At 39.0% G+C, this 25783-nt stretch overlaps 1 protein-coding gene across 3 annotated transcripts in view; it reads left to right on the top strand.

Annotated features, from left to right (window-relative positions):
* Window positions 1–25783, top strand: part of FBN2 (fibrillin 2) — a 144848-nt gene that overhangs the window by 44559 nt on the left and 74506 nt on the right. For 2 of the 3 annotated variants that reach the window (XM_040090588.2, XM_040090586.2), the window contains exons 7-15: window positions 116–241; window positions 6732–6869; window positions 9009–9161; window positions 9981–10214; window positions 11045–11182; window positions 16825–16944; window positions 17504–17629; window positions 18257–18379; window positions 19395–19517. In XM_040090588.2, the coding sequence (XP_039946522.1) occupies window positions 116–241; window positions 6732–6869; window positions 9009–9161; window positions 9981–10214; window positions 11045–11182; window positions 16825–16944; window positions 17504–17629; window positions 18257–18379; window positions 19395–19517 (1281 nt within the window). The remainder of the gene's footprint in view (window positions 1–115; window positions 242–6731; window positions 6870–9008; window positions 9162–9980; window positions 10215–11044; window positions 11183–16824; window positions 16945–17503; window positions 17630–18256; window positions 18380–19394; window positions 19518–25783) is intronic. The other variant, XM_040090587.2, reaches the window with a different exon arrangement.

Raw genomic sequence — 25783 nt, 5'->3', positions numbered from 1 at the left:
CGCCAAACCTAAAAAAAACCAAACCAACACAATTTGAACAAATGCAACAGGAAGTTACTGAAAATTACTTTTTTATTTTAAGTAGTCATATTTGGGTCTTTTTTTTGTGTTGCAGATGTTGATGAGTGCCAGGCTATCCCTGGAGTCTGCCAAGGAGGAAACTGCATTAATTCAGTAGGTTCATACAAATGCAAGTGTCCTGTTGGCCACAAACAGAATGAGGCAACTCAAAAATGTGATGGTAAGTGATGCTGTAGGAGAACATACCTAAAAAAGAGGGTTTTGCAGAGCATTAGAGCATTTTGGTAATGAACATTATTAAATAGTTGAATAGTTGTAGTGTCTGATCTTGATGGGCGTAACATCACTGAACTGTGCTTTTTGTTTCTACTTTGCAGCGTCCCATATTTTCTACTTGTCTGTTCCTATTTTGCATTAGATGTTTTTTTCTGTCTGACTCCTGCGGGTAAAATACACAAGTGTTCATTCTCTTTGAAAATTCAGAGCTATTGATAAAAGCTCAGTGTGTGAGTAACATATAGCTGCTGATGAGTTACTAGGATTTTCTTTGTTTTCTAAAAGATTTATTCTAGTTCAGGTAGATATTTTTGGCCTAGTGACTACAGAGTGAAAGCAAACGTGGCAGTTTTGATGAGTCTGGGCAAGTGAAAAATACCAAGGAAATGCCTTTGTCTTTTAGATGAAGAATTACATTGATCTTTAGTAAGGTCTTTAATAAATGTAGTTTAATAAACATAGATGATATTTACTTATTAAACATATTGATACAATTAGGAGCAGCAATTCCTTATAATTTAAAATAACGTGAAAGAAAATTGCTGAGTTTTTGTGAGTTTGCTGAGGACTTCATTGGTTTCAGTGACTTTTTCATGCCTTTGAAAGAAATCAGAACTCTCAGACTTCACTTCAACCAGTGGGTGCTTTTACATTTAAGCTGTGTTGATAAGAGGAGTTTGTTGTGAAAGGATTTGACTTGTTATTTGCTGCCAATTTAATTATGGTACCAAATTACGTTACACTCAATATTCAGTTACAGACAAATACATTGTTTGTAGGCAATTTTGGACATCCCCTCAGAGTTTTGCTAAGATTTGCCTACAGTGCAACATTCACAGAAAAATTAAGTAATAGAATCAGTTTAAAAATCATGTCTTTACAGTGAACATGTTGCTTCTGATGTTGTTGCAAGTAATACCTAAGTAAAATACTTTTAAAAATTCCAAAGGTATTTTTTTCTGGTCCTGCCCTCCATATTCTTTTTTTGTCTGTGGTTTGGTGGTTTTTTTTGTGTTCACTAGTTTTAATTTCTCCTCAATACCTGAAAGGGGAGGGAGCAGGCAGGTGTGTAGATGCTCACGGTTGAAAATGAGCAACAAAAATCAGTTAAACTGACTTAAACTTAAAAGTGATTTTAGGAAATCACACATTTGGTGTGGAAATGGAAATGTTTGTCCCTGAGCTCATGGTATCAGCACATGGGGGTTGGATTTGAAATAAAGGATAGGGTGAAAGAGAAGAGAGAGGGAGGAAAGTAAGAGAGAAAAAGAAGGAAAAAGGAAAGAGAGAGAGGGAAAGAAAGTCCTTGCCCTGGCTTTCTACACAAATTAGTTCTTCTAGACCTTCCTGGAGATGGCTCAAGTAGATCCCAACTACAAGATATTCTTTATTGGCCTAGTCCTTGATTTTTACCCACAGGGCCTTAACCTCTTTGTGGCTATACCTCAGAGGCAGTCTATTTGTGCCTATAATCTATTCAAATCGTAATCTGTCCATAGTTACTTACCCTTTTTTGTTGGAAGTGCACTGTATCTTCTTGATTCTCTTGTCCATGGAAGAATTTACTCAGAGGCGTGTTTCCTTTCTTCTGAAAACAGTACTTAGAGCATTCTTTGCATTCTAACTATCTAAAGCTTTAATTGTTGAAAACGTTATTCTGCCGTTCTCCTTGATAGTATCCCCTGGAAAAGGTTTTTAGCATAGATCTTCTTAAAAAACTATAGTGCTTATGGGACCATGCATAATAAAAGTGAAACATCATCTGCTGTCTGATTTTGCTGTTATTTCATGGTTCACTAATCAACAAGTCTTCATTTCCTGTTGCTGGCAGCCTGCTGCAGAACAGGTCATATGTTCCGGCTTTTTCTCTTAAGCCCCTGTCACTTGTGTCTGTGGCAAGAGTTAAAAACTAATTAGTCCCTGGTCACAGCTTCCCTCGTCAGATAATTCCCTATAGGGAATTAGGCAAGTAACAGCTGTCTCCTCACAGCTTTTCTGGGGAGGAAAGACATTGTGAAACTTGACAGCCAAGGTGGTAATGCCAAAATTATACCAGGATGATGCTTACATTACTCTAACAATCAAGCAGGGAATGAAAGCAATGGTTCTATTCTGGCTTTTTTACTGGTATGCTTAATTAAGTGTTCATAATCTCTCAGAGTAAAATTTATAGGAAAAAGCTATAGCCAGACATTATGTTATGCATGTGTATGTGTAGTGGTTTCACGTTCGCTAAATTTTGGTCTTGGTACTTACTCTTTCTGTGGGAGAGAGACTAAGAGAAAAACAAAGCAGGCTTAATCTTAAAATTTACAAATAGTTTATTAACATACACTAAATGAATAGAAAAGAAGAAAGTTGAAAAAAAAACTTAAAACAGAATGAAACTTCAAAAAACAATCTCCCCTCCCCTTAGAAATTGTTCACTTTCTTACAAAACAACATAAAGAGACAAAACTTGTAATTTTCAGTCAGTTTCACTATCTGATAATAGTCTTTCATCAGTTCATTAGGGGAAGAGTATCCTTTCGAGTCATGGATCCCACTGACAACCTAGAACAGTTCTCTTGTGGGTTTTAAACTGTCACAAAAACAACCGCTCGGAGAAACCTGCCTTTGAGACCCTCCCAGGAGCAGGTTCCCAAGCTGCTTATGGGTCATGGGTCTTAGACTTTTGCATACTGGGGTGTCACCTTTTAAAGATTAATAACTCTAAAGCAAAGGATTCTTCACCCCAAAGTACAGAGATACCTTCTCACTTCTTCACTGGCACAGGGGGCTTTCTCATCTCTATCTCTGTTTAAGCATCTTATAGGATATTATTTAGTTCATCACAAACACCTTTGCTTAAATCTACACACAAATTAAAACAATCATCTCCCCAAATGCATATCTTTCATGATTTAAAGGAATGATCTAAATATAGAGTTCATTTCCATGGCTCGAGTAAGAACAGAACAACCAACTCTTCAACCCTCTGTCCCAATAGTCTTTTCACTCTTGCTCTACTGACTTCATGCTGTTGTTCTTTATGTTCACTTTGTCCGTTCTTACTCTCTCAGAGAAGGGCCAAGCTCTGGAAGCTTCATGTTGCTAAGAAAGGGTTAAATCTGCTCAGAGTCTTTGTCTCTCCCTCTGTAGCTGGTGGTGTTCGATGTTCAAGGCCGCGCTGGTGAGGGAGGAAGCACTCACAGAAACATCAGAGATCGGAGCACCCGGGCAGTCTGGAATCATAAAAAAAACCCAGGCAGGATCATAAATGCCTTCTCAGCCCACCCCTCGGTATAAATTGGGGTGGCTTCGGCCCAAGTGGTGCCCATAGCTCTTCTCAGGGCCCGGCAGAGATCACTCCCTGCTCCAGTGAAGTTTGGAGAAAGCAGTTGTTGTAAAGCAGCAATCTCTCCTTCCCCCCCTTCACCCGGGAGCCGATGGAATCCGGCCAGGCCTCAGGCCAGATCCCCTAGAAGGGGGGAGCAGCAGGCCCAGCTCGATGTTACCTGTCTCTCTCTGGCCAAAGGAAGAAGAAAAAGGACCCACCTACAGGAAATCAAGGGGTTTTATATAGTAATTCCCAAAGTTGCAGCTAACAATTTCAATGGTCAGAATAGATGTCAGTATTCTAACTAACTCTCTGATAGGTCTCTGTCTCTTCCAAAGCAATTCCCAGGTCCTGACCTGGAGAATTATTCTACATTCTTCTGTAACTAAAAAACTAAACTGTACTAACCCATGACAGCATGTTTATCTGCGTTTGTGGATGTGGGTTGGGCCATTGGGAAGGATGCAAGGAACTGGTGTCCTGTGAGTTAACAGAACCTGTGTACCGAGAAATTATTTAATAGAAACTGCAGTATTTTAATGACTGCTTTTGTTACAAACATGGTGTAGAAATGATGTGGTATGGAGTATTCTGCTCACTCCTTTCCCTCTTTTAGGTATGGAAAAGCGGATCAAATGTTACTGGCTGCAGAGGACAAAATCCAAGTTGGAGTCAGTAACAGTCAAGGCTCCAGTGTTCAGAGGCTGGAATCTTCCTATAATTATTCAGACTTTCTTTATCCTAACAGCAATTCTCCTACTTAAGAAGGAGAGATTTGAGATCCCCTGTATACCCTCTGCCCCTGAGCATCCAGACTTATTTGGTGGGTTGGGTTTTTTCTCCCGTTGTACTTCCTGGAAACAACAGCACTTGTTAGAATAAGTAGACATGTCCATGTTGTGCTTTTTTGTACTGTAATAGTTGAAAAAAATTGGGAAAGGCTATTACAGGGACTGTACTAAATTCCAGCTATCCTGTGCACCAATGTGGTATCTTAGCTAAAGAAAAGAAAACCCCAAACCCTTCACTTTTTTTTTTTTTTTTGCCTAAAAGTTTTGGTCTACAATATACTGAACTGTCTCTTTAGGAATGAAATGCTGTTCATTTTTAGGATGTTATCATCTTCCAGAGTTAATGGAACTTGCCTCTTTGGGTTATTCAGAGATGAATTAAATGTAGAAAAATTGAGAAGAGAGAGAAATTTTCAGTTATTCTTGCTGCTTTACAAACGGAGTGGAGTATTATTTATTGTGTTGCAGGGATCTAATGGATGTGTTTCACTTACTCTTCTCAAATAGCAGATACTTCATACTCCTTAAATAGATGTAGTTAGTTATGACACCGTTTACAGTTAAAGGTATTTATTCTAAGAGGTAGGATGCCTTTGTTGCTTTTCCAGAAAGTTATCTTACTATGTACTGCTGATAACAAAAGGTTAAGACTGTATGAAACAGATAAACGCCTTAAAAAAAAAAAAAATTTGCACCAAAATGGAAAGACTCCCTTAAAAGAAATAGTTCTATTTCAGATTTTTCTGCTTCAATGTATAATTTCATTAGACTGTGTGCTATTCAGACTTGGTCCTACCAGTTATTCCTACTTTCTAATGTTATTTTCTAGACTAGAGCTATTTCCAAGGAACCTTTTCCCAGAATTTGGCAGTTGAAAGCCCAGTTTCTGGTACTTGTAACTCAGTTACTTATAAAGCACTGCTTTCCCAGGTAAAAGCCATGAATTCTGAATTGCAGGTAGCCAGGCTTGATCTCTTTGGCAGAGACTCACTGGGTAATAAATTTGCAAAATTTTTGTCACACATTTAAATTGTTTCTTATGTTGGGACTGGCTGTCCCAACCTGTGTGCAGCCCTGGAGCCATTCATGCCACCAGTCTTCTTCACTCTTAACATCTCCTCTTACTTATCTTTGGAGCATTTTCCCTGAGACCATTAATTTACGTATTTTGGAGAGGCGGAAGGGAAGAAAATGAGTAACTTTTTCAATTAGCCTCACTAAAAATAGCCCTTCCTGAGGTAAGTCTGAGAATTTCCAGTCAGAGGTAATAGCAATATTTTGAAATAATTGCACATGCAAGAACAAGGGAGGGGGAAGGAGAGACGAAGATTTGGCTCAAAAACCAGTGAAACAAAAATCCAATTACTTGTTACTGCTCCAGTAAGTTAAATAAGCTATTCTTCCACCAGGGTTCTCCATGTTAATTGGTTTTTCTGTCCACATGCAGAATACTGTGGAGTCTTCCTTTCAAAACTCTGATTACTGCCTGGATTTCAGGAAGGTGCTTTTTTACCTTCCCAGCTTCCTGTCATTCTTGGACAAGAGCCCTAGACAACGTTAAGCTCCTGTGCTTGTAGCCAGTTGGAAAGGAAGATCTGTGCCCTGCAGCTTTGCAGAGGTGGTGAAAAACTCCATCTACCTGTCACTTGCCAGCTGCAAATTCACTGCTCTGATGGGCTTTGCCCTGTTGGACCGCTGGTTTGGAATTCGGCAGCCCCTTGTTATGCACAGCAGCTCATTTATCAGCATGGTGACATCTCACTGTTTATACATATTAACACACAAAATTGCATTGGTGTTCAAGTGGGACCACTGCTTTTAGTCAGCAGAAATATTTGAATGGATGAGAAGTTTCATTTGCATTTGAAGGGCTTGGCCAGAATTTTTTCTTACAGCTGGAATGTTAGGGGGCCAGAAACTAGTTTGATCTTATGGACAATATTTGTGTGGTCACAGGAAACCCAGAGATGTCCTGGCTGGCTGCTGTGCCATCCTTCTTCTTTCAGCCTGAGAGCAGGACGTGTATTTTGGCATTCTATTGCAGCTGTTCTGTGCTTCCCAGAGGTGGCACTAAGTTGTTCAGGAGGAGGAAATCTCAGCCTGCTCTCATGTACTCGGTGACTTGAACTGTTAAACACCCAGTAGATGTACAAGGAAAACCTCCAACAGGTGGCAAACAAAACTATTTTCAGTAAGCAAGCACCAGCAGTATTTTATTCAGAGTGGAATAACAACTTCATTTCAGAAAAGCTCTCTTTCCTCTTTTTAATGCAGTATGTACAAGTGCTCTGCTAATTACTCCATGTCCTTTCCTTTTTGGGTAGATATTGATGAATGTAGCATCATCCCAGGGATTTGTGAGGGTGGCGTTTGCTCCAACACTGTGGGAAGTTACTTCTGCATTTGCCCACGGGGTTTTGTCACATCTGTGGATGGATCCTGCACTCCTGGTAGGTGCTCCGGCCATCTGGCACTTCCCCTTTGACCAAGGGCCTCACTTTGTTGTCCAGGCTAACACAGGAATTGTTAATTATATTTGTTTCACAGATCTGCACCTGATGAGCCCCAAAGTTAAGCCTAGTTTGGTTTTAAAGGAACAAACATTTATCCCTACTTGGCGCTTCAAATCCCATCTCACACAGGTTTATTTAACCTTTAGTGGTCAACATAAGGCACAAAAATAACCTCAAAAAGCATTAAGTAGCATATGCTGCTGTGCCACTAGTTTGTCAGAAACAGATAATGAAGCAAACCACGGGTTGGATTTCAGTAGATCATACCTTTTACAGGGCAGTTTATTTAATAGCTATCCCTACATTTTAAGAACACATTTTGCTTATTTCTACATGTGTTGATTTCTCATATATAGGTGCCAAGTATGTGATTTAAACCATTCTGATCAGTTAACTATAAATACTGCATACCACATGTAAAAAACAGTGACATTGCTAACAGTAATGTATTTTCTACTTCTCATGTAGTTCTTCTTATTTCGGGTTTCTCAAAGCTCTTTGTTCTAGTATCGGGGAGGAGGAATTTCTGACTTGCAGATAAATGATGTAAACAAGCAGCAGCACAAGACCTACAAGGGATTTACAATTAATAATATTTTAAGCAGTGTAACCCCCTTCTGTTATTCAGGTTCATCTGAGGAGTGCCAGCTTCAAATACGTTGTAGTTAGGTTCAGGAATACTGAAAACCTATGATTTCCAATAGGATCAAAATTTCTATGGATTTTGTCATGCTTTACAATTTGAGTTTTAAAGTCAGCCCCCAAAACCACCTGCAGAAAAATAACATGTCCTAGTCTGCAAAGAGCAGGTCCTTATGTTACAAAGAAAGTATGTCTGAAAGTTCTTGTACTCTGTCATATTAGAGTATAATTTGTATGCTCTAGAAGTGTAATTACTCGTTTACTTAGAAGAAAAGTGAAGAATGTAAATCTTAAAGTATTTTATTCTTCCTAATTTAAGATGAATATTTGCTTTCAACTCAAATATCAGTATCTGCTCAGTTTCTGTAATTAGCACCACGTTTTCTTGAATTATTTGAGCTTCATTTGTAGTCAGCATTCAGGACTGTGACAGTAAAAGATCATCTCTCCTTGAAGAAGAGTAGTTTTCACATGGCATTACTAAAAAATACTGTTGTACTTTCAGTCTATGAAGCAGAGCAGACTGAACAGCATTTTTTCAGTTAGGTACATCTAAACCAAGGGAAAAAATTATTAAATGAATTTACTGATATTGCTGTTGCTACATGAAGTATCTCAGATTTTGCCATAATAAGGTTTTTATATATGTGAATATATATAGGTTTTGGGTTTTATTGCTTTGTGTCTTTCATATTATCTATATTTCCTGTTGGATTGAGCAGATTTTAGGATTGCATGGTGGATTAATTCAAGGCTAATGGCACTGCACCTGCATGATCCTGCAGTAAATCCAATGTGGAACACATGGGTCAGATAATTATTGGGTGTGGTTTGAATGTTGGGGGGGGGGGTTTGTTCGGTTGGTTGGTTTCGGTTTTTTTAATACAGTAAAGCATTAAAGCATGTTTAGCCTTAGCTCAGGTGAGCAAGGGAAGGTAGCTTTGAGAGTTTGTTGATGCCTTTTTCTCTGGCCCTAAAAATATTAATCAGACACAGTGAGGGTGATAAAAAGGGTGCCTTTATATTAGGATACTCAGGTGCACAAATTCATCAGGTAGAAAAGGCCGAAGATGCACCCACTGCGTAACCCATGCACAAATTTTATAGATTCTGCATATTAGCATATAAGACAAGAACCAGTTAGGAACCTGCCTGGTGAAGTAATTCCCCCAGTTTCCCTTAGGATGAGGTCCAGGTCCTGTTTACAAAAGTCTGTCTTGGAAAGCTGGTTTCAACCTTGGTTTCTAAGGAGAACCAAGATAGCACAGGGATCCTGCAATTTTGTCTTTCTGCCTAGGAAAATGTTGAAACTAAGCTATAATATGAGGATACAAAGCTACAAGTATATGTGTAAAGCATGCAGAGAATATATAAAAGAAGGAAGGGTGAAACCAAAAGGGCATCAATATCAGTATTTTTGGTTTTTGTTTTTAACTTGACTGCCAGATCAAAGAGCAAGCAGCTGTTTTTCCGGCACTGCAAGTGGCCAGTGTGGACAGAAGCTGCCCGGACGGTTCACCAGAAGGCAGTGCTGCTGTGAGTCTGGCCACTGCTGGGCTAGTGGCTCTGTCCCAGAGGTGTGTCCTGTCAGAGGATCTGGTGAGTGCCTGTTGGTTTGGCTGGTTTTATTTTCTCCTTGTTGCTGTTCATTCTGCTTTAGATGGAGGTCATGGGGATGTTTTAAACTGCTTTAAAATTTAGTCTAAACAGATAAAAAAGAGGTTGCATTGGATTGCATTATTATTCATTTCCGTGTTTTTAATACTGATAATACCATCTGTTAACCATTTTTCTTTTTGGTCCATGGTGGTTTGGCGTTTGTTTCTTTAATGTCCTTTTGTTGACTTTGGAAATAGTTTTGGGGAAATGGGGAAGATTTTGTGGTCAGGCTCAAAGAGGAAGCAACTCTTAGGGTCCATAGTTAATTTTTTTTTAAAGGAATAGCTGCTCTCTTGTTCTGTTACATTTTCAGTTACTTTGAACTAAAATGCCCCAATTTTAAGTTGTTCTTTCAGTTCTGCTCAGAGGGGAACAGCGCACATCGCTAGTGAAAGATATTTTCTTTATCAACACCTCCAAGATACTAGGGAGTTGCAGTACAGCTGTCAACTCATCAACAAACTGGTTTCAACAAATAGTTGAACAAAAGCTCCTAAATTCCAGCATTCCTTTTTATTATTTCTAGTTTATTTATATATTATTATTATCTATATTATTCTATTTTTTCTATTTTCTTCTTCAAGCAACACCTGCCCACAACCAAGAGAGGTTCAGAATGGCCGGGGAACACATGACATGAGGGAAGTGAGGAGTTGCCGTCCTAGTTTTTGTAGAACACAGGGAAAGCTATACCATCCTTTTAAGCTGCCTGTGAGAGGCTGACCTGGTCTGTGCTTTTCTGTTGCCCCTGTCTGACAGATGACCACCGCAGGCTGTGTGTGGATGGTGCCCCTGCCCGAGGTGGCTCCCGGCGCGGTGGAGCAGGAGGGAATGGGTTCTTTCCTGGGAACAATGGAAATGGCTTTGGACCAAGAGGAGCAGGATTCATCCCCATCCCAGGAAGTAATGGATTCTTCCCAGCTGTAGGCAGAACAGGGGTAGGAGCAGGTGGTCACAATCCCACTGGAAGTGGCCCAGTCATTACAGGGCTGAGTAAGTGCTTGCATTCTGACTTGTTTCACTTCTTTTTTTCACTATTCTTTCTGGTTTTCCTTTATTTTTACTGCTCAGTCTAAATATCATATGGTGTTCTTAAGACTTAAAAATGACTTTGCCGTTCCAGCACATTTTAATCACCTCGGCTGATACATCATGAAGTTCAGGAGCCCTTTTTTTAACAAGAGTTCAAATGCAGAGGTTTTTGCTTGACTTCAGTTACAGAGTCCCTGAGCCTGTGTTGTCCCTGTGGAGATGTCTTTATCAGCACTAATAGAACTCCAGATTTCTAAGTGTTTTCAAAAAACCACCAGGGTTTAAAATAAACTCTCTTCTGTATTTTCTCTTCAAACTGTAAAACCTACTTACTCTGCAGAAACACTGCCTTGGCTGAAAGCCCAAGGTGAATAATTTTCTGGCAGAAGTCTCATGTATGTAAACATTGCTTATGACATGTGTAAACACATCTCTGGGATCACAACCATAGAGATCATAAAATGTAAGAAATATTAAGACAGGTACACCAAAAATAGCTTCAACTTTCACACAAATCGTGGTTTATCCATGAGTTCACTGATAGGCTCATCAGGCTATAGACAGAAATGGTAAATCATATTTAAGAATGTTTGCTTAATGTGGTTTTTATTTCCAAGAGCTGTTCATTGTTGTTAGTTTTCTATCAGGTCAGTAGATAGTACTTTGAAAAGTGGTTTTTTTATGTGTTTGTGCTCCTGATAATATGCTTTCTGAAGCCAAGTATAATACTCATATTTACTTCTGTTTGAAAATCTGAATATTTGCCTCTTAATCTGATTTTTTTATATTAGCAATACTCAATCAGACAATAGACAACTGCAAGCACCATCCTAACCTTTGTTTGAATGGACGTTGTATACCAACCCCCTCTAGTTACAGATGTGAATGCAACATGGGATATAAGCAGGATGCAAATGGGGATTGTATTGGTGAGTGCACATTGCAAAATCCATTATTCTAATATTATTCAGCTTAAAATCTGGGCGTTTTTACGAAAAGAAATCGTATTGATTTTAATGATACTGCTCTTCAAAGAGAGTGCAAAGACGACGGTATTAGTTACACGAGAATAATTCCAATTTTCTATAAGAGCTGTTTTCTTACCAAACAAAAAAAAAATCGTTAACTGCAAATATTGTTATTGAGGATTCCTGTTCCTGTACTTAAAGGCTATTGTGCATTTTTGTCATATTCAGTAAAGTAAGTTCTGCTTAATTTTCTCTTCTCATAAAGCTCCAGTTTTGGGATATAGTATTGTTATGAACAAGATGATGAAGGGTAGAATTTATGTTTTGCCTCCTCATAAGGATTAATGGCAATTTGAAAGATATAAAATAATTTTAAATTTGCATTAATTAACTTCTGGTTAAATTTGCATTTCATGAAAATGCAGAATGCTAGCTTTAAATAACAAGAACTGAATTTGGGATCCTACATATTTATTGAATTACTGTGGACTTCACTCTTACCATGTCAAAAACTCATCAGTTGTTTCAGAGAAAATACAAGATCTGGGGGTTCTTGTGGGGTGATTGTGTGGAGAGGAACCCCCTATGCAGGATACGTTCATTAATGTATAGGATCCTGAATAAAAAAATTCTAGTTAGATTTTGGATTGAACCTTGGATTACTGAGTCTTTATAAAGAGATTGAGATCTGTTAATTAAGAATATCACACAAGGGATTGTTTGCAATAGGCTTGCCTCATAGTAAATGTGGGTGTAGAATCAGTTCCTAGTGTGTCTGTGGATTGCAGGTCTCCTCTTCGTTCAGCTGTGGTCTTGCATCAGAGAGGTTGGTTACACCTGCACCATTCCTGGCCACTGTACACCCTCATTTTAAGAAAACAGTTAACAGGGATTCCACCACTTTCCCGAGCTGTTGCACTACTCCCATAGTCAAATATGCAGAAATTTTTGAGAGCATCTAATCTAATTTAAACACTACATTTGCAAAAAAATTCAGCTCGTTGTTTTTTGTCTTATCCTCACTATACAAGGAAATCAGTTCAGTACCTTCTTCATTTCACTTTTTTGTACTTGTAGGTTGATACAGTTCTTCTTCCAAGTTATCCTTTATGATATAGTGAACCTGAATTTTTTTTTGCTTTTTTAGTTGGGTGAGAGTTTTTTGTACCTTTGATCTCTGACTGGGAAGTTCAAAGGACTTAATCTCTTGCTGCATCCTTGGGTCTCAGGAGCCATAATACATTGTGAGTGGGGAGTAGGAGTTTTATGATGTCTGTCTTGCTTGGCTGTTCTTTGTAGAGTATGGAGAACCCTGGCTCATTTGTAATAACACTAGATTTTGCATCACTGAAATCAATAATATTTTTACCTCTGTTGGACCTTGACACTGGAGGACTATTGGGCATCTTGGACTCTTCATCTTTTTGAAATCTAGTTCACATCTTGCACTTGTATTTTTGTTACTCAGGGGTCAAGTTGAAAATAACATGTGAAGCATATAGGTTGTAGCAAGTAGAGCTATATGAACTTAAAGTTCTTAGTTTTTCAGTTGTCATTGGAGTATGGCAATAATCTGTGGTTTGAAAGGCCCATCAGCTTTACATATCTAGGTGCTGGGACAGAAAAATACAATGAGTTCTTGATAATGTAGCTGTGATTCTGTCCCTGTCTCTTCTGTGGGGTCACCCTGCAGGATATTTGCTTGTCAGTTCTTCTACTCCATGCTTGTGATAATAGTAAAATTGTATCTAATTTTCAGTTTGGGGTCCAAGTGCCTGAAAACTGTGAGATTACGGTGATAGGTGCATGGCGGGGGGGGTAGGGAAGTTGATCTGGTTAATTCTATAGCATACAAGTATGTGCCCAGTAAAAATATGTGTTCACTTAAGGAACTTAATCTTGACTTTGCAATGCTTACCTCAACGTGAAAGAGTAGACTGAAAACTGAGACAATTTTGGATGAACCGGGATCAAACCTAAAATTTAAATTTGTTTTAAAAAAGCTGAAGATGCAGTGCCAGCTACAGTGCTGTCCCACATTGAAAGCTTGGGAAAAAAAACCCAGAATGGCTTAGAAGAGTTTAAGTGTCATTTTGCCCATTTTTTTCCTGCATGAAATGAATCAATCATTACTAATTTCAGCTCTGCAGTGGTTTGCCTTTTCAGTAGCTGCTTGAATTCAGAAGATGTTTTATAAGAGAGTTAACTCAATGAATTATAAATAACTCTATGAACTCTATAAATAACACAGCTTTGTTTCCCTGTTATTTTCTAATTGTACTGTAAAGAAATAGACAAAGTATCTTAAGTTTCCCAGTGAATTTGGGATTTGAGAACAGTAGTTGCTGCAAATTACACACAAAGTTTCTTGGAAGTATAGGGAGCCACTTAACTGCAACGATTTAATATGTGTGCTGATACATATTAAATTAATTTAGCAGATTGCTTGAATCTAATTTGGATATATATCTTATTACTGAAAGAACAGTCTTGGGGCATTGGAAATAGGGCTAATGGCGTAAAAATGGACACTGTTTTTTTTATTTCTCTGTCTCCCTGCGTCCAAAGAAATAAATTAAGCATCCAGAAATGGTTACATATTTTCTACAGAGTTAAAGAAGATTAATCCTGCCAAAACAAAAAACTTTGGTGTTGGTCCTGCCAAACCAAAAAACTTACTGTTCTCCAGCCTAAACTTGTGTTATGCTGTTCTCACAACAGAAGATTCCTGATGGGCCAAGGACCATGAGTGTCCTAAGTGGTCTGACCGAATGGTCACTCCCTTTCTGCAAAATAGGCAGCTTTAATTTTATTACCTTTCCTTATTTATTTCTGTTTATACAAACTGTGGATAAAACTGTAGAGACTTTTAGAAAAGGTGGGAGCAAGTGTGTAGGTCTGCCATGTTGAATTTTAGGTGTTTCGTCAATACAAATATATCTATTTAAGACTCTGTAATTTGTCTCCAGACTCATTGCAGTCAGTATTTTAAGGGGGGAAGTTTCCTACTTTGCCTGAGAGAGTTCTGACAATTGTTAGAGATGAAGAACTGAAAAACGGAGATATGTGTGTTGAAAGAGTATATGATATTGAAGGGGTATGCTGGGAGACAGAATAAATGGGTTAAATATCTCTGTCTCAGATGTTTCCTGTTTATATTCCTGGAATATGCATGTTTTCAATGCAAACTCAAAGCCAACAACTCCTTTATATTAACATACATTTGCCATTTCCCTCAGTTATCAAGGGCTTGTAAAAATAAAAGCATCTTAAGATGCGTATTACATGCGGAAGTCATGCGATGAACATGGCTTTGGAAGGATTTTCGAAGCTTAAGTCAGCTGTTTCATAGAGAAACTCTACATTCTGCTGTAGAGTTTATAAACTTACAGACAGATCCTTTCTAGCATGAACATGGGCTTTTTTTGAAGCAAGTTGAAGCCTATAATAGAGAAAGTCCTAAATGTCATTTTCTGCAAGAAAACTAAACAAAATAGGTAAGTTCTGTATCAAGTATTAATAAGTACCCTCTATGCTTGCTTATAAAAAAGCAAGATATAAATACAGTAAATTCATTTGAATTAGGGCACTTGACAAAAAAATTATGTCAAAATATGATTCAGAGTTTGATGTTCTGTTGGTAGCTGAGGACTTTGTTCTGAATGGGTAGTGTTCAGTGCTCCTTGACCCCTTCCAATATCAGCTGAGCACTGAGGAAAAAAGTATCTCTCATGAAAAATCACTGCCTTCATGACAAAGAGCATCCCAACATCCAGGCATGGCAGAGAAACATGAAAGCAGGGAACTACTACTGGCATATAAAAATTCAGTTAGCTCTGTATTTAACACCCTGAATTTCTCTTTTCCTTACCTTGTCTCAATTCTTGTGGTTTTACTGCAGTGGTAGTGCAATCCAGTGCAGATGTGAATGAGCTAATTACTTGTGAGGGGAGATATTTGATTCTTCCATTTGCTTTTCCTTTATTCATTTAATTGTTTACGCATACTGTATCTGGGCACCAAGAGTGCTATAAATCAGGCCATTTTATTAGTGTCTTGTGTAAACACAGATCTCTTTATGTTTGGTGATGCTCTTGGTTTAAACTTTGTGTTCATTAACACATTAATTCCTGTTAAATATGTGGTCTTATTTATAGTTAAATTAGAACAAAACTAACCTTTGCCATCTTTTATAGTGAAGTTATTCATGGAAAAGCACTTTCTAGAAAGTACACATAAATAGTCTTTATGATTTTCAATTTCTTGTTGCGTCCCAGTATTCTCAAGACGTAATGAGCTAAGTTCTAGAATCAGATTTGATAAGGAGTGAGTGGAAGTGATCATGAAAATTGCCCTGGGATTTTCCTGGTATTTCTGGAAGCACGCACTGTGAAATACATGGGAAAATCATCATTGTTAGAAACTGATCAGCAGTGGCTTCTGAGCTTCTTACAGTAGCTTTCAGCCAGAAACTCCTGTGAATCACCACGGGCTTTGTGGTGTTAAAGCCTACCTAAATGAAGGGATGAGTAATTACAAACACATTGTAAATGAAAGGAAGGGCTCAGCTGGAGGAAGAAGTCAAATTAGCAAAGGTTGCTGATAAAGAAATGGGGGATTTCATCAAGGGATCCATTTGTCACCTGTAAACTGAGCTATAACAGAGAGTAGCTGCTTAGGTCATCCATTAGGAGCTCCAATGGGGACTGAGCCAGCGGTCCTGCCCTGCCAGACCAGTGGGATACATTCACTCTGCTCCCAGGATTAGAGTGAGCAAGGGTCCTGGAGGGCTTAGAGAAATGTAATGGGCAGAGCAATCAGTGTTATTTTAGATCTGGGAATAGTTGTCATGAGCCAAAGACAGTCCCTTAAGAAGAACTGTTGAAGTTTTCAGAGCGCCACGTCAAATAAGAGTTATATCTGAGCAATTAGCTGACATTTAAATTGGTTAAAATTGGTGCTTGGTTGCACCCAAATACCCAAAACTTTTGGAAAGGAGTGTAAGGTACATTATAGAAAAGAGTTAGGTTAAATCTGGCATCACTCAGTGCAAAGACTGGGGTTGAGAATGCAGTGGGGCATAAATAATTGAGATGTGATGCACGGACAGTCGTCTTATTAAGAATCCCTCCTGCTGGTATGCAGCCCCTCTTCACTTTTTTAAAATAAACCTGTAATATAATAGGTGTAGTTTTTGGATGCCATGGTTTGTTCTCATTTTAAAGTGCCTATTTTGATAATACTGGTTTTATTCCAAAGGAGCGTAAATGGTCATTGAGTTAAATGAAACTAGGTTGTATTAAGTCAACCATTAACTCAACTATCAAGTCTCAAAATCCTCCAGAAGATTCTTTTTCTGTTGCCCCTCAAGATGCTTACAAATGATGCAGAGCCACTTCACTTCTTACAAATACCTGCCTAGCTGAACCAAGAACAGCCCTTTGTCCCTAGCAGAGCAGTGATTTTGCACAAAGAGCAGGCTTTAGTACTTAACATTTTTCTGCTAGTTACCAACTTTTTCACTCAGAAGCTTCCAGGCTTGGGAGGAAAAAAATTGTTGTAGAGGCTGTGAAGTCACTAATGCTTCTATGTGCTGCCAGCAGATGTTGATGAGTGCACATCAAATCCCTGCTCCAATGGGGACTGTATCAACACACCTGGTTCCTATTACTGCAAGTGCCATGCAGGTTTCCAGAGAACTCCTACCAAGCAAGCCTGCATTGGTAAGAAAACTGTTCCACGTCTGCTGGCATTGCAGATGTTCTGACCCCTTGCATCAGATGCCATTTAAATTTAAAAAATATGAGTGCAATTTCAGTAAATCCCGATGTTAAATCAGTTGACATTCTAGGTCTGGGCTGCTGCCTCATTTTTTCTGTTGTTGTCTTTTAATATTTATCCATTATTCTGGAATATCCATCCAAGGAAATTCCCAGAACAGGAGTTCTAAAAAAAAAAATAAATAAATTGAATGAGGTGCTTTTTAGTGTATGCATGCAGATAAAAGTGTGAGTAGGTTTTTAAAAGTATTCATGGAGGAATTGCACAGTATCACAAAATGTAGCATTTGCTGTACATGCCTGTAAAAATAATATTTTTCCTTGATGCAAGGAGACTACATTCTTAACTTACTTTTGAACTTTTTTTCTAAGTAATATTTAAGTGATGTGCCAATATTTTTCAAAGCAATAATTGTCTCTAAATGCATTTTTATCTTACTGTAGTTCTCCATTTGTGTAGGATTTCATTTGTTTGGCTTGGTTTGTTTTTTCTTCCCCCCAGATATCGATGAGTGTGTTCAGAATGGTGTACTTTGTAAAAATGGCCGGTGTGTGAACACTGAGGGAAGCTTCCAGTGCATTTGCAATGTTGGGTTTGAACTGACTACAAATGGAAAAAATTGTGTGGGTAAGGACTCCCCTAAAGAATGGGGCAGGCATTAGCTTGATGGTTCTAGAAATTGTACTTCATGCTACAGGTAAGGATCATTGAAGATTACCTTTTTTGAAATACTGTGAATTTAGAGGTCCTTCATTCAAATAGTAATCATACAGAACCATACGGTTTCAAAGAAAATTTGCGGTAACTTTGTTTTTGAAGCTGCACCTCTCCTCAAGAATCCTAAGAATAATGTTTTTCCATAAAGCCTCAGAGGAAATGATCCATAAATCAGCATTGCTGAAGAAATGATCTATTTTTAATTTTGGCTGCACGGTGTCAAGAAAAGCCCTTGCTAGATAAACAGCAAGCTTAATTCTCTCAGGCAGTGGAAGCTTTTATCCTCTCATGTATGAAAGAAAGACACATACTGTTCTTTTCATACACAGCCAGCTGAAATATGCAAAGCAGCTGATAACCCCATGAAAAGAAATGGCTGCTTTTTCTATGGAGTGAAAACTCTTGAGATACTTTATCAGAGTGATGATTAGAAACCAATCTTTGAATAAAGAAATACTTCACACCAGTCCTGATTTCACTGTGTTGTCTTTTGGAGGGTGAGAAACTAAAAGCAGTTTTCTTTGGAATGTTTTGTAGACCATGATGAGTGTGCCACAACCAACATGTGCTTGAATGGGATGTGCATAAATGAAGATGGAAGTTTTAAATGCATCTGTAAACCAGGATTTGTCCTGGCTCCAGATGGACGTTACTGCACTGGTATGTGAAACTTGGGGGATATTGATGGAAAAAGGCTTTTCCTGTCTGTTCGTCACTACAGGAATGGCAGTCTGGTCACATGGATTGATTCAATGCCATATAACACCTTACTACTCCCTAAAGTAGATTTTTTTAGCTACCTGGATTAGAAACAGATCCTTAATTTACTGGAAGAAGTATTTAATAGTATTGTGAAAGCCACAACAATCAATAAATTAGCTTTTGAAAAGTCTTGGAGCATTGTAAATGCATCAAAATATTCAGGCCTTTTGTGAAATGGTAAAGTGAGCAGCAGTATGGTAAAATTAAGAGGTTTGAAAAATTTTATATTGATGAGCCCCACCCTCAAACATTTTCCATGTCATATTCTGATAATTCAGAGTGCATAGCATTTGAGTCATTTTACGGGTCACACAGCATTATAAACTTTTAAAGTGCAATCACTAAAAACTTCTATTAAACATTTTAAGAGTACAGTCTGATTTAGTCCCAGTTTCAGCAGACTAATTGAAGATACCTGTTGCTGCCCACAGAGGTAGGTTTGGGCTTGAGCCACTTCTAGTTAATTGTCTAAATTGTTAGTCTTCTGATTTGAAGTTGAACCATTTCTACTAGTTGTGCTTTTCTTAATTACATGCAGTTGTGCTTCGAAATTGATGACCACTTAAAAGTTCTTTGAAATTAAAATTAACCAACATAAGGATGTATTGTGTCTACTGCTCTTTAGCCACACTTTAAAGGAAAATATCACAGGATGGACAAAGGGGAAAATTTAATGATCATTTTGCTTAATGTAGAATATGAAGTATCTCTAATCCTACAGTTGTTCTGCCTGTTTGGGGGAATTTTTTGTTTGTGCAGCTGGGAGTTTGGTTATTCCAATATTAATTTTTTATTAGAAATAAAACAAAGGTATTAACTACTATCATAAAGTAATTTGATAATGTGCTGAAACTATTAGCTGTAATTTCGCTTAGAAACAGACTGATTGCTGAAGTGTCTTGCCTCCTCTTAGATATTGATGAATGCCAGACATCAGGAATTTGCATGAATGGCCATTGCATAAATACTGAAGGCTCATTTCGGTGTGATTGTCCACCTGGCTTGGTTGTTGGAGTTGATGGTCGTGTATGTGTAGGTAAGTCAGATTTATTCTTTTTTCTTCATAGAAAAACAAGTGGAATTATCAGGTTAATTATCAAATACATCAAATGATTTCCTTCTAAATAATGCTGACATCAAACCATAAAACAGATGCAATCTCATAAGCTATTGTTAAAAGACAAGAAACTTAATTTTCTCTGTGTTATTGCAGAGGCACTACCTCTTGTTTACCTGTTACTCATATAAAAGTAAGCTAAAAGTGCTTACTCTTCCTGTCATCTCCTTTTGATTTTTGTGACACACCATTTCTACTCTGATGAAAAATAGTATTTTGCCATGTAATCAACCTCTTATCTTCTCAAATGGTACTGGCTGGCATTAAAGAGCTCTGCTAGGAGCTCTAGTATATCTTCAGGGAGCTTGTGGGACAAAATTGGATCAGTTTCAAGCCAATGAAGAATTAAGGGAAGTGCGGAGGGCAAGAATTGAGTCCCTTCTTCTCTGCTGATGGCTGGTGAGGAGGGAGGAGAGGAATAAATATTTGACTGGGATTTCTGAGATTTATGATATTGTATGTACTTTGCAATACTGCTGAGTTCCTTAATTTAATCTACAGGAGATACCGTCTTTCCCCCTATGTAGCAGATTATCAGTTCTAAATACCCTAAATTTCTCCTTTCCCAGCTCCTGTGTGTGTCTGTCATCAGGTACGTTAGTGATCAGAGACTCTACAATAATCATATTTATTAATCAGTGCTAATCACTGTTCTTGCAGATGGACTCATGGATGTTGTACCTGCCTTTGTCTTATCAGCATATTTCCTGATAAAGGAAAACCAGAGTGCGTCACAGTGCTTGGAGGTTCTCACACCACAGGGATGGGACATACTAAATCCTCATGTTTCTGTTAGCAGCTCATTTCAAATAACATTTCTGTTGGTGCAAACGTTCAAAATTCTTCAAAACAATATCTAGGACAAGTGTTTCTACCAAGTGCCAGCACAAGTTAGCCCCTTGTGCTATCACTTCCACTTTAAAAATGCATGATAAAAACTGAGACTATCTTAAAAACATAGGCTCAAAAAAAGTTAAAAGACATTCTCAGTCTTTCAGTTGAAACCCAAATTTTGTTGTTTTAAATAAATTAAATGTTCTAGCAAGCAAAACTGTACTAAAGATTCAACCAACAAAAGCAAGTTGTGTTCCTCCTGTGCGGTAGCCAAGTTGTTTTCTTCTGGTGTACTGAAAGTTTGGAGAAAAGCAGTGAGAAGTTAAACTGTGAGAAAAGGCCTGGTGTACTGTTTTAAATATTGGAATTTCACTGCTCAGTGGCACACTAACAAAACCAGATTTGAGTACAGGCTGTTCAGTACCTTTTTTGTGTTCCAAGTTGGCCTCATGTTTACCCCTGTCAATAATACAGCTGCAAAGAATCAATACAGTACTCAATTTTCTGTGCTTTCATTTACCTAATGTTGCCACAGTACTAGCAGCAGAAGACTTGACAGGTTGTCCATCATCTGTGAACACTATATATTTAGAAGTTACGTGTTACACAGCTTTAAGGTTTACGATAAATGCTTATATTTTCAATAGGAAGTACCCTTCATAGGACAAAAACTCATAAAGCAGAATCATGATCTAGTTGGAAAATTTGTTTTAAAAAGATGATGTAATTATTCCATCCATAAAGTAACATAGGAAATTTCAAATACTGCATAACAAAATACCCTAACACATGATTTGAGAGGAGAAGTTCCAAGCCAGTCCACTGTTCAGAATTGTGTATGTGTGTTCATATATAATCCACATGCTGTGTTAACTGCAGGAATTCTGTGTCTGGCTATTCTATTCCATGTATTGCAAAACCTAAATAATACTTTTCAGACATTCTGGCTGCTAGAAGATCATTGGAAGTTTAAAAATTAATCACTTAAATTGGACATCTTGTATGAGCATTCCCACAAGTCTGCTAGGTAACTAGCAAGGAATATAAAATCTAAAGAGCCCACAGTCCAGCTGTCCCCCTCTTTGTCTGTGCTCTATTTTACTTATGAATAATGACATTGATCCTGATGGGTATAAACGTAGAAAAAATGCTGTTTTACTTAGTATTTTTAAGTATGGCTGAATCACTCACAAAATATTATACAAGCTTGAAAAAAGTACAGCAAAGGGGAACAAATGCTTGGAAAATGAACAGTTACAGAGTCATGGAACAGCTAGATAAGTACTTGGAGCCAAATTTCCAATATTTGAACATTTGCAGGCTTTTTAGGTTTGGCTGTACTTTCAGCTGTGGCTCCATGCTTGGACACCTCAGCTGGCTCTGTGTGTGAGCATGTATCACCTCAGAACTTGTGCTGAGCTGTGGCTCCAGCTTCTCACAGTGTTGTTTGTTCTTTGCTCAGACACTTCTAATTACGTCTGCCCAGAGCCAGAGTCGTCCAGGACACAGTAACTAAGCTTTATTTTACCTGGATAATTGTGTAGAGCCAAATGGAAAAGTGTTTGTCATAAGCCTGATTGGTCCTTCTTAGGCTCCTGGATGGGTGCAGTGACTTTACCTGAGTGTGGGTCAAGCACTGGTCCACCTGATATGGACCAGAAATTGGATGATCATTTTTGTAAGTACTGAAGTTCTACAGTGCTAGATTTAAGAGTGTAGAAGTACTATGCCTTGGGGAGGAGTAGAGGGTCCTGTAAGCAGGTACACAGGTACAGCAGCAATGCTCATCTCTGATCCAGGACAAATGATAAATTCTTTATGCTCTGAAATGTGTAGCTGAAGGCTAATCTAGCTAAACATGGGGAGCAGTGCAGGTTCATCAGTAAGATCCGGACTCAGAACTGTTGTGAAATGGAGAACCTGAGCTTTGTGAGGTGCCTGCAGCAATTGAATCATGCACAAAGTACCTGTCCTTCTCATTCTTGCTTGTAGCACAGCCCAAGGGGGCATTCTCCCTGTCACACAATTGCTGTTTTGCTTGTGGGATTCACAGGCCTAGTGAATCACTGACTGTGTTTATCAGACTGTTTTGCCGCTAGGCATGCAATTGTCCCCAAGTTCTACATGTCACTTCTCTAAAAGCATTGATGTATGCTGACCTGCTTCAGCTACTTGTGCAGAGCAGTTGCTCAGTACGTCTCTAGCTTCCTTCAGCTACTTCCCACACTCCACTTCTTTGATGACCTTCCTCCAGAGTGTTTCTTTCACACTTTCCAGTCCTCTGTCCCTCTGCCGTTTCCCTTGGTGCCATTTCCTTCCCTTGATTTGCTTCTCCATTCTCTCACAGACACATTACTAGGGGGAAACCTCCCCTTCTGTGACAGACATGGCAGAACTTGTCAGAGTGGCAACTGGACTTGCCTGAGGTGGAGGGAAAGGATGTGATGCCGGTAATTATTTTGCAAATTAAATGAAAAGATATTTCTTGTGCAAAAGTCCTCAGGCGTTCTGAAGCATCGTAATCTTTTCCTGATGTCAAGTGCAAGCAAGTTGTACTGGCTTCACCTAGATTCTTGGCAAGGAAAAAATTCTAAGATCTAGGACATACTTAGTTGTGCTCCTGAACTATCTGTTCCATGGGATATGAAAAGCAAGAGAAAACATTTATGTGCAGGCAGTACTGTTATACAGGAGCCAGCTTACAACACTCAAAGAGCCGACAGAACACATAAGAATTGCCAGTTCTTATTTGGATTGGCTCTGGATATTCAACATTCACTGTAAAACTTCTCATGCAACTTTTCTTTGTTGTTTTGGGGTCATACTTCAAGCAAGTAACTGACTGCATTACCTCAAACCTGTTTCAGTTTCTGAGGCCACTCAGGCTCATGTCCAGGGCCACAGTGCATGGTGGTTTTACTGGGGGACTGACAAGAAGCATAAATTAAAGCTGTGTTCTGTTCTGGCCCATAAAGATACTTGAAACAAAGAGTATTAATGCAGCTCTAACGGCGTCTGTAGAATTATAGGTGTTAAAATAAAGGCTATTTACTCATCCTGCAGTTCTCAGCTACAAGACTGTCCAATCACAGGCTTGCTAAAGGAGCTCTAATACCATCCTATAAACAAACATGGGAAAAAGCATTGAACCTTAGGAAGGCAAAAAACAGAAAAGTACAACAAAACCCTAAACAAATGCATAAAAAGCAGTCTTAGAGACATTCACATAGTTCTTGGATAAGAATAGGAGATGATTATTCTTGTAAAGGTAGGTATGGAGGGTCTGTCTTGGAAGATGCTTCTTTCTGCATCTTTCTGGTCAAGGCTTTCAAATTGATTTATGTGATTAAATCGGCTGTAAGATAGGCAGCATGTACATGGTGAGTCTTGCGGGTGTATGGTTGGCCTATATAATTTTTCTGCTGTCTTTTTTTGACATGGTTTTTGGGGTTTGAAGAACCTTTCAGCTGTTCCGTGTTTTGTTTGTGTGGTAAGTGGTAGTTTATCCAGGCCATTATTTCCAGCCCTCTCCTGCAAGGAGGGCACTTCAGCTTCTAGAGTGGGGTTTTCATCACAAACCCCATGAAGTTTCTTAAGAGTCTGGGCAGTAGTACTGCTTTCCTCATTGCCTAGTTGTGTGTAAGATTTTCTAGATTGCTGTTCCCAGCTAGATTTTGTGGCCTCTTTGGTGTGCTAATCTAGCACTGGTGCCTGTTTATGTATAAACCTATTAAGATGGTCCTGTCACATAAATGCTGGTCTGAACAATCTGATAAAGCTGCATTTCTGTTCATGATTGTGTAAATACAGCTGGAGACCATGCTCTTCCTTTCTGAGGCAGGGATTCTCCCATATTACATATTACCAGCCCTGGGTTGCTGTATCTTGCCTGAGGAAGCATTTTGGACGTCAGGGATTGTCATAGGTTGGCACAATTCTGTTTTCTAGATATAGAGAAGTGTAAAATGTTTTTCCCTGCCCTGACTGTAGAATGGGCTGCGGGGGGAGGACAAGGACCTATCAAAAAGCAGGCTGGGATATTGGCAGCTAAGTTGACTAGTGAGAAGTGCCAGTGCAACTTTGAAGGGGACATTTAAAAACTAACTGCAGGAAATCAATCTCTCTCTCTCTTGCTTTAGAAATCAGCCCTGAGGTAACATCGGAGGTGGCGGGCGGCCTCGGGTCGGGCCTCGCTGCCCTTTGGGCGGCCGGGCCGGGCCTGGCCGGGGCTCTGAGGGCCGCTGCCCGCACGGGGACGGCCTGGGCCGGCTGAGCCCCTTTCCCTCGCTTGCGGGCAGAGGAGAGGGGCAGCTGCAGCTGGGCAGTGCGGGGCCATGTGCTCAGGCCACGGCAGAAGGGGCCAAAACATGGCCCAGCTTAATCGCCGCAGGCAGCGGAGAAAGCAAGCCTGCCGCTCCATAACAACTTTGATCTAGACTGCCTTAGATGAGACTGAGGGGTGGAAAAAAGGACTTTTATTAGCTTCCTCCATTAGCACAGCCTTGCGTTTTTTCTTCAGCCCTGCAGCCTGGCGCCTGCACGTGGCTTTTGCAAGCCCGAGTAAACTTAACCCTTTCTTAGCAACACAGAACTTTTAAAGCACAATTCTTCGTTGAGAGAAAGAAGAAAGAAAACAGAAGGTACATAGAACAGACACCGCATGAAGTCAGTTAGATGAGAAGTGAAAGAACTAATAATACTAGAATAGGATTGAAGAAGTGGACATTTTTAACCGGACTTTTCTAAAGTAAATTATCAAGAAATGAACTGTTCCTTGCAGCATCTTAGTATTATTTGGGTAGAATGCTATTCTAATCAAAATTAAGGACTGATGTAATGGAGATTTATTTGGGAACTTTGAAACCCCCGCTCCTGGGTCAAAATGACGTCTCAGCCTTTGAGACAAAGATGATTTTAGACCAGAAGAAGTATTCATAAATAATACCCAGATACACTGAGAAGCGTTGCTGATAGAACATCACAGTCTGCGAAAACTCTGGGCGGCAGCAGATGTGTGACATTGGGAGCACTGGACTATTTTGTCTTGTGACAAAGGTCTTCATAAAAAGATCTTAGAAAGACTTTTCTCCTAAAATAACGAGTGGTTATGTCTAAATAGTGAAACTGACTGAAAATCCTAAGTTGTGTCTTTCTATGTTGTTCAGTGTTATAAATGAAATCGACCAAATTCGATAAATCAAAATTTGGAATTTTATTGAGAGACAGAATGACAGTCTCGGACAGCCACAATTAAAAGGACAGCGTCGAGCCCGGGGTCGCCGCTGGGTGAACAACGATAACACACTCTGCCAGTCTGTTATCCCCAAGCTCACATTTTCTGTTTGCAGCAG

This window comes from Hirundo rustica, chromosome Z, assembly GCF_015227805.2.
Source record: "Hirundo rustica isolate bHirRus1 chromosome Z, bHirRus1.pri.v3, whole genome shotgun sequence".
In the NCBI taxonomy this organism is placed as follows: Eukaryota; Metazoa; Chordata; class Aves; order Passeriformes; family Hirundinidae; genus Hirundo; species Hirundo rustica.
This window is presented reverse-complemented; position numbering and strand designations above follow the sequence as displayed.